A 9,920-nucleotide genomic window follows, 5' to 3' on the forward strand; every position below is an offset into this window, starting at 1 on the left:
TTCTGCAGCAGCTCACTTCTCTCAGCAATGCCATCTATAACCAGGTCACTGTCCAGGGCCATTAAAACATCTCGCTCAGTAGCCATGAGCATAAAAGCCTCCAGGTGCTGTTGAGATAGAGCCTACTCTTGAGGAATTTCAGAGTAGAGAAGCTCCGCTCGGAAGCTACCTGGGTTACTGACAAGGTAAGTAGGAACTTGTAAACAAGGCCCGGGATGTGGTACGCGTCAGTCAATAAGTAGGTTGTACTGACTAAGAATACTGTTGCAACATACTGGACAGTCCTTGCAAGATGAAAAGCTCTTGTTCACCATCTCCACCTCTTTTCCTTCAGGTCATGATCCTCCGTAGTCCTGGTTGTGCATTCTTCAAATCTCGATTGTTTTTAACCTAGTCCACTGTTCTGCCAGTCTCATGAGCTCACTCTGTACATTGTCCACCGTTGCTCTGCTGTCAAATTTGATGAAACATTTGCTTAGTTGTTGAAGTGCTGTCTGTGGAAGGCCACTGGCACTGGATGTTAGCTGACTAAAGTGTTTAGGGTCCAGAAGAGCCATGTCGGCATACAAAGTGCCATTACTCAGAAATCGCCGATGGATGCCATCTATAACTGTGTCCAGAATTTGATTAAGGACACCGATCCGGTGTGCGCTCTCTGCCCCAGTAAAAGTTTCATCTTGTGCCATCTCTCCAGGCATGTTTTTTCTTCTTTTCGAGACCTTTTCGTAGGCAGAGTGGTCTCGAGCTCCACTGAGCAAATGTCTGCAGCAGACTTGACTTTTTCAAAAATCTCTTGCCATTCCTTTCAGCTGTTCCTCTGTGGACACAACCATACGATGTGCAGACAGAATGTCCATTCCACTTGTTTGAAGATATCTTGAGACTGTGACGAGGTGACCTGAAATATCCGGAGGAATACCTGAGCTGTAAGTGTTGTTTCACACTTCAGCAACCCCCTCAATGTATCCTTGTGCCTTGACCCGTGCAGTGGTGTTGATGTTTTTCCTGATCTCGTATGGTTGAAAGAGTGAGAAGGACATCGAAATACAGACCCTCATCTGGATTTCCAAAAGCTCCAGTTGGAGCCAGACGTCTGTGTCTTGGGTCCTCGCTCTCCTTCTCCCCAATGTTCATCCTCTGGTAGGATTCCCGGAAGAACACAGCTATGTTGTTAATGGGAGAAAAAAAGTGACCCACACTGCCAAGACACTGTTGTGTCTGCCAACGCAAGGTTCAAAATATGTGCATAGCACAACACATGCACTTGAGTGGTGGACTTTGCAGAGAGCAGGGCAGAGATGCCTTTATACTGGCCTTGCATACTGGAGGCTCCATCAGTGGAATTGCCAAGGCACTTGCTGATGTCAAGCTTCATGTTTTCCAGTACTTCACTCTGTACCTGGACAAAGTATTGTCCAGTGGATGCCTCGCATTTCACCACAGCCACAAGCCTCTCGTGGATGACGTTTGTCACATATCTGACTATGACAGAGCATTGATCTTGTGTTGTAACGTCCTGTCAACCTGAACTGGAAACATACTAGCTTCCTGGATTTCACTTGCTATGGTGGCCTGATGGTGGTATGACGTTATCGATGGTAGTCTTTGATAATAGAGTGATTAGAGAGCCTCTGACCCCTCTTGACCCAGACTCATGCAGGCAGTGAGATGCTCTTTCATACACATGTCATACTTTCCCAGCAGAATGATCATCTCTAAAAAGTTGCCATGGTCAATGCTGCTGTCTTCTAGCGTATAAGCTGCTTCAGACTGCATGCCTCTGTGGCTCAGAAACCTTTTGCCTATGACTTTAACAACATCTATAACGCGCTCTAGCACTTGCCATCTTCTGCAACCTTGCTCTCTATGAGCAGACATCTGACTGCCGATGAGCAGGCTCTCAATGTTATCTTTGGAGGACCTTAGAAAGTAGGCCTAAGCATGACCGCTATGCATAATGCTCTTCTCATGCTCTTCCACTCTCTGATGGATACACTTCCAGTCCGTTCATGAAAGGGCTGTTCTCTGTGGGCTTTGCAAATGCCACACAAACGAAGCAGAATAAAGCATGGTTCTCTTCACTGTATGACAGCTACTTCCTGTTGGTCCCATCTTCACAAAAGAAAACCTTCTATACTACAGACGTTTCACTTTTGTTGGAGGTGGAAACTAAAAAACATATCTAGGTCCCCTGACTTCGGCCTCTTAAAATGCTTAAAAATTGGGGTGGCAGTGGCAACCTGGCTCTGGCTCAATCTACATCTTTCCACTGCAGATGCACTATCCTCAACCTGGATGAGTAATTATTCTAAATTAATATATGAGCATAACATGAAGCAAAAAGTATAATGCTAATATAATAGCATAATGTTAGTATAATATGAATTATATAACGTTAGTATATGCATATCATTTCATATAATAGTATACCACTAGTATAATACTGCATTGTCGGAACTAGAAGCACAAGCTAGAAGCACAAGCATTTTGCTACACTCGCATTAACATCTGCTAACCATGTGTATGTGACAAATACATTTAATTTGATTTAATTTGATAATATGAATTCCAATTGGACAATACAGCAGGTGAAACAGATCAGGGTGTGACAGATATTATACTTTCACTAATGAGTTGTGGTTTTCAAACCTTCTGAGAAAATAGACACTTAGTTGGCAGGAAATCGAAGGTAGCCTCAGTATAGCATCCCCTGGCGGAGATGTTCCTTGCTAACTCCCTTCAACCAGCAGAAACACACCAGAAACCAAACATTTACAAGACCACACCTGCAATTTAGGGCATATTTCCACAGGCTTCCAGGAGCACAATTTGGATTCAGGTAGTTATTACAGTCTTCCACTGCGTCCTGGTTTTAAAATGTCAGCAGCAGCGTACACCTTGAGGCCAGAATGTTTGCTACATCTGGTGACCGTTGAAAAACCTGGGGAAGCCTCCCATTGCCGACGGCTGCGGGTAAAGCAAATTGATACCTGTAAAACTCATACAGTTGTAGCATTTCCTTCTATGCTGCTCAGTCAGGAGCATAGGTTTGTAATATGTCCATTTGGTTTCAGTCCTTCCAGTGCAAGGAATAAGAAGACCCATATGTGCAGAGTCCATGTCTGTGTGTAAATAAATGTTATGTGTCCTACACTGAACAAAAATATCAACGCAACATGTAAAGCATTGGTTCCAAGATGAAATAAAAGATCCCAGACATGTTCCATAAGCACAACATACTTATCTCAAATTTGGTGGCAGTGGCGTTATGGTATGGGCAGGCATAAGCTACGGACAACTAACACTATTGTCTTGTATCGATGGCAATTTGAATGCAGAGATACCGTGACAAGATCCTGTCGTGCCATTCATCCGCTGCCATTACCTCATGTTTCACTATGGTAATGCACGGCCCCCATGTTGCAAGGATCTGTACACAATTCCTGGAAGCTGACCATGTCCCAGTTCTTCTAAGGCCTGCATACTCACCAGACGTCACCCATTGAGCATGTTTGGGAAGCTCTAGATCGACGTCGAGTTCCAGGTCCCGCCAATATCCAGCAACATTGAACAGCCATTGTAGACGATTGGGACACCATTCCACAGGCCACAATCAACAGCCTGATCAGCTCTATGCGAAGGAGGTGTCTGGTTTTCTGATCCACGCCCCTGCCGTTTAATTAAAAGGTATCTGTGACCAACAGATCTGTATTCCCAGTCATGTCAAATCCATAGATTAGGGCCTAATTTATTTCAATTGACTGATTTCCTAATATGAAACTGTAGCTCAGTAAAATATTTTAAATTGTTGCATGTTGCGTTGATAAAGATCTGAATCTTTATATGGCTCTGTTTCAGTCATCACATAGAAAGAAGCCTTGTCATGATATTGAAACGTATTCTAACTACCTGGGCACGCCAACAATGACCTTACCACACCACTGGGTCCCACTTCTAACACCACTGTTGAATTCAGGGGATGACCAGCAGTGATTGTTCTTATCGCTAAAATGCTGAACATGTTTGCTAGTACGGCATTTTAGCCAGCAATTACCTTTTCTGTTTTCATGTGCGTTGTCACACGCTCTCAGATACCACTGTGATATATCATTGTGTACTGGGGGTATTAACTGTTTCCATAGGAAAATGGGAGCTTGTTTTAAAATGTTTTATTTGGAACTTTAAAAAAAAATCTAACCAGAGGAAGGGTTTGAGGTTAATAGGTTTTAGAAAAGCTATGAAAACAACATTAAATACACACAAGAGACACTATGTTCACAATAAACTAGAAATAGACAATGTACAACCATAGAAAACATACATAGGCACAGATCAGTCTTCAAGTATGCTAGCTTCCCCTATTCTACAAACACATACATTTTCTAGAGACAAGCCTAGTATTTAATGCACACCTTTCACATAGTCTTCTATGGGCTCATAAAACTTAGAGGGACTCATGTTGGGTTCCCCACATATATCACAGACGGTAAAATAATACACCTTCAGGCAATGTAACTGAGCGAATCTGATTCACTATTGCAGGTATGGATTTTTCTGATGACCCTAGTCGTCCTGCTTTAGCAGTATTTGACCATTAGAGATGTGTTAGCACCTTGGGAGGACTGAGTGTGTGTATGTATAACATATGAACTTGTATCACTTTCCTCCGGTTCTAGCTATTTAGATATCTAGTTGAGATTTGTGTTTGTGTTTACTTCTTCCTGTACTGATCCATGGCCATGTAGCTTCTGAGGAAGTCTTCAAACTGTGGGACGGCATACTCGGGGGCAGCATCCTGCTGCACTGGCTCATCCTTGGCCACTGGTTCTGCTGCGGCGGAGGCATCCTCAGCACGACGCAGGCGGCAGCTGTAGTCGTACTCGGGGTCACAGTCAGGATCGGGCAGGATCACGCCACTCTTGGGCTTGTCGGCCTCAGCGGTGAGGGGAGAAGGGGCAGACATTCCATTGCAGGTAAAGTCATAGGGGTGGCATTGGGGTGCGACGGGGGCGTTGGGTTCATCACTGGCCTCCGAGGGCGTGCAGCCCTTATCGTAGTGCACGTAGCAGTCATGGCCCTCCTTGGTCTTCCCAAGGACGCCCAGGCGGGAGTGGATCCGGTACTGGGGCAGCATGGGGGGAGCCTTATGGAGGGCAGCGGTGGCACCTAGCAGGCAGAATGGGTCATAGCGCGGGTCACACGCCTGAGTGCCGGGCGCCGACTTGTCTTTGGGTGTGTTCTCCAGGACGGGCTTGGTGAGGCCGGCCAACTTGGTGGCAGTGAGGGGGTTGCAGCCCTTGTCGAAGAGGGGGTTGCATTGCTGCTCCTTGGGGGCTTCCTTGGCAGCGGGAGATGGGGCCGCCATGCTAGCCATGCACAGGGGATCGGTGGCCGGGTCGCAGGTGGGGTACATGTTGTAGAAGCTGGAGGGGGCTTTTTTCACCAGCTTTGGCCGGCAATAGGGGTCCTCGGTGGGATCGCAGCCCAGGGCGGCGTAGGACGGGGCGGGTCCAGGAGCGGGCCTATAGCCATAGGCGGCACGCAAGTGGTACTGCAGACACTCGGTGTCGTCGGGGTTGCAGATGCGCAGCAGCTCCATCTTCTGCTCGGCGGTGAGGAAGGGCTCCAGGACTGGGGCATAGTAGTAGAACCCTGTGGGGGTCTTCTGAGGGTGCGGCGGGAGGGGTGTCAGGACAGGCACTGGGGCGGCCTTGACTGTGGCTGGGGCGGCAATCTTAGGGATCATGGGGAAGGGGCAGTAGGGGTCGATATAAGGGTTGCATACTTTGACTGTGGCGGTCTTGACAGGCACGGGCATCACCACCTTGGCCTTGGGCTTGCTGGTGGACTCGGCGATACACTCTGGGTCGTCGGAGTCGGCGCCAGTCTTGTAGATAGCACTGAGGTGGGTGAGGTAATGGGTGAAGGTGGGACCCTCCTCGGAACGGTGCTTGTTCTGCAGGTAGGTCAGGTACATCTTGTCCAGGTGCTCTATCTATAAGGTGAAGACAGGGGAAAGACAAGACTCCCATCAGATCCTTGGTTCAAATGGTATGTTTGATTGAGCCTGCCTGGAATGCCAGAGGGTTGAAGTTCACTTTTTTGACTATTACATAGTGCAAGGAAAGCTCAATCAAGACTGTTACTACGGGCCAATGAAGATGGTACTGGAGGCAGGTGACGTACAAAGTGCCGCTTTATCTACAAGTGAACGAAGTGAAGTGTATGTGCAGGATGAATATAAAAGGTAAGTGTCAAACCAAAAGTACACTCACTAAAAACAAAAATGATTGTGGAATGTTTGCCACTCACCCCTTCCTGGTTACCAGTATCCATGAAGAACTTGTACCATCCCCAGAAGTCAGGAAGACTCTTGAGGACAGGAATGGGAACGGTAAGACTCCTCTTGCTGCGGACATCACTGGATACTGCAGATGCTGGAACAAGAGAGAGAAAGACAGCACATATTAAGAAGATAATGTGGACTCAAAAAGTGCCATATTAGAGTAAAGAAACACCAGTACACCAGTACACAAGTATGTGTGAGTACATGACTTAGTATTTGTGTATGTACTGTAAGGATGTGTGTACATGCATATAAATATCACAGTAAGTGAGTTTGCTGGTAATGTCTGAAAATATTTTGAAATGACATACTGTCCAGTAGTATGCATGCTAATATCCATGTTCCCCTTGTTGTCCCCTACAAACCAGTCCCCCTCACTCACCCTCCTTCTTCGCATTCTGCCTCACCGGGCCGGCCCCCAGAAACTCTGTAAAACAACAGTAGGGACATGAGTCGACAGGAACCAGATGTTGTGTCCCCCAGATGAGGTAAAATGCTGGCTCTGCTCGACCCCTGGGAGTGCACGGCAGGAGACGAACCTTAGAGGTACAGCCCAGGCCGCATTTTTCCGATTAACCTAAAAACACACGGCGGCAGGCACACATACACACACACGCTAATGCATGCAAGCGCACAGACACGTCACAACATACATACATATTCACACGTACACACACCTAGACACACCCTTCCAACATAAATACATAACCCCCCCCACACACACACACACACACACACACACACACCCACACTCCAGTCACTTTGAACAGGATTGAAGGGCCTGAGTTTGTGTGCTACTGCACGGGGTTCCACTGGAAGTCAGTGGAAACGGTAAAACTACAAAGAGCATTGGGCAGCATGCCCAAAAGCCCCCCCCCCCCCCCCCCCCCCCTCACTCCATCCCACCCAATTAAACCTCAACTGTAAACTAAGATGTTTAGGAGTGGAACATGTTCCGAGGTTCGGTACACCGTGTCTCCATACATTAAAAGCACCAGGGGTTTCCTTTCAGATGTTTACTGGCAGAAGGGGGAAAAACGCCCCGTCAGCTAGTTCAGGTGTGGTGAGACGTCTGCCGAGGCCTCACCTTTACTAATGATGCTAAAGTGCCGCTCCAAGGCATCAGAGGTGTACTGTATGTATTTTTATGGTGGGGTTGTGAAAAAGTTCTGATATACATAAGAAGTTGTATGTTATGCCCCGATGGCTGGCAAGTTGTCATCTACAGTACATGCACTGGTTGTATCTGGTGTAGGAACAGCCTGTCATTTTAGTGACATTGAAAATAAATGACTGTGTGCTAACATCCATGTGTGGTATGAATTACAATCTACTTGTACAATGCCTTTGGTCAACTGTAAAGTGACTGATATAAAGTGATCTATTTTTTCTTTCGGTCAGACAATCAGTCAAGCATGTCTTTCAGAAACAGTTCAATAATGTACAGAGCCATGACTGCGTGGAACTCCCATCTCCCATGTATAAAGCAATACCTCATAGTACAACGCCTCTCCACCAAGTTGACCTACTTGTCGTGTGTATTTACTGACAGGTACGTGTAGCTGATAGATGCACACCCTCACACACCCGCATGCTCATGTTTATTAAATGTGTGTAAATTGTCATATTTTTCATTATGTCGGACCCCCAGTAAGACAAGCTGTTGCCATGGGCGTTGGCCAATGGGGATCCTAATCAAATCAAATAAAAACAGAAAGTGCTAGAGCGCAGAAGTCTCACTCACCTGGCAATAACACTACAATAATTCCGGTGGATATGAGGGAAAACATTAGCCTTCCTGTCCGCGCCATATTCTGCTTTATCTGTTTCCTGAGGGCAAAGTTGGGAATATTCAGTCTTTATAAGGAACCATTGGGAGGGTGGAAGTTATTCCTGACCATGCTAGAAATGGGTGAAGCTTTATACACATTTTCATGAATAAGCATTAAAGAACTTTAATAAATGAATATTTCCTCATTTGTGAACATTTATAAACATGCATAAGCATTTAAGCGTTACAATTCATTTAAGAATGTCATATATGCAATTTATATTAAACATTTGTACAGAGATTTATAAGCATTTATAATGGCTTATTCAAACTTTATTATCAAATGTAACAATGGTGTTCTCCTTTCAGCACGTCCTGCACCATGTAACAATGATTGGCAAGTACCGAACGCCTCCCCTACCGCACCAAATGTCTGCTTGTGTACGGTCATGTAAAATTCATAAACTTGTTTATTCAGGCCCAAGTAGTGGTCCTGTCAAGGGTCAATAATTAAAACTATCATTTTAATTTGGTTGTTCTATCAAGGTTGAACGTTGACGACAGCTGAACTTGGAGCATTGCACTAATCATAGAGCACCAAATGGTCAGTAACTTCTCAGCCAGGTCAGACAAGACCATAGTTTCTCATATTTTTTAAGTCTTCAAAGGATTTTGAAGAACATGTAAATGTACTGATATCCTATGTATTCCAGCTATTGGCTTTACCACTGATGGAGGGATTGACTTGACAGAATATAACTTTACTTATTTATCTGTTATCCATGAAAATACATCTTCAGCTTCCCTCCCAAACCAACAACTGAATCATTGAAGATTCTCAAAAGTAAACTTTGCATGTTGTTACTGACTGACACTAACATATCACACAAATAACTTGGTACAAAATAAGCCTAGCTTTAACCATGGTGAAGTAAACCATTTAAAATGAACTTTTTTTTGATAAAGTATACATTAGCATACATTACACATTTATAAGCACATCATTGTGTTGCAATCATCACATCCTCAAGCGTTGTAATCCATGACTTACCTGTTGTTCAACTGAAGTTCTGCCCTCCTGGTACGGCCTCAAGGAGCCAGTGGCTCTCTGGGTTGATTGGTTTAGTGGGTGTCGCTAACCGAGCTGTGTGTACACCCTACCTCACTGCCCCCCTGTATGGGAGAGGGTAACATTTTTAAAGAGCCTCTTGATCATTAAAAACAAAAGGCATGTCTTACGGCTCGAGCATGCTGTTACGCACTCCAGGATTGGCTCTTTCACCACTGGCTGACTGACCAATAGGGGGCCTGTAATTAACCGCACTGAACAGCAAGACCCCTGGATTTTTTTTTTTTTACGGATAAACGAGGTGTAAGTTTTGATGTATAGCTTATTTATTGACATCGATTTGGAATTTAGGGTTAAGATGTGGGGCATCTGGATTGCTCCCAATAAAAATCAACCAACAATGTCTTTGGATAGAATGGCCATTATTCTGGATCTTGGAGCTGATTCGGGCAGCATGATTCTCTCAGTAAACCCTAAAACCAGTCAACTTATCTCTGTGTTGAGTCTGGAATAACACAACGAAAAGGTCCCTCACTCAGCCTTACATCTAGCATACGTTCTACTATTATATATCTCTATGTTCTGTGTCTCCAGCAGGTTTGTAAAGACAGCCCTAGTCATTAGCCGGTCCTATATATCCCACTGCACCAATCTTTCCTCTTACACTGTACTTCCTGGAAACACTAATGAAGTAGAGGCCTTTATTAGCACACTGCCAACTCAGCTCTGACTGG

General features: G+C 45.2%; 1 protein-coding gene across 1 annotated transcript; it reads right to left on the reverse strand.

The window, feature by feature from the left end:
• Positions 1-4,154: 4,154 nt before the first annotated feature.
• Positions 4,155-9,323, reverse strand: LOC110530012. The gene is made up of 5 exons (XM_021612768.2): positions 9,169-9,323; positions 8,091-8,176; positions 6,729-6,773; positions 6,313-6,437; positions 4,155-5,995 (listed from the first exon to the last, which is right to left on the reverse strand). The coding sequence occupies exons 2-5, from the start codon at positions 8,155-8,157 to the stop codon at positions 4,712-4,714; spliced, it is 1,521 nt and encodes a 506-aa protein (XP_021468443.2). The 5' UTR covers positions 8,158-8,176; positions 9,169-9,323; the 3' UTR covers positions 4,155-4,711.
• Between the last annotated feature and the right edge of the window lie 597 nt (positions 9,324-9,920).

Source organism: Oncorhynchus mykiss, chromosome 8 (assembly GCF_013265735.2).
Source record: "Oncorhynchus mykiss isolate Arlee chromosome 8, USDA_OmykA_1.1, whole genome shotgun sequence".
Classification (NCBI taxonomy): domain Eukaryota; kingdom Metazoa; phylum Chordata; class Actinopteri; order Salmoniformes; family Salmonidae; genus Oncorhynchus; species Oncorhynchus mykiss.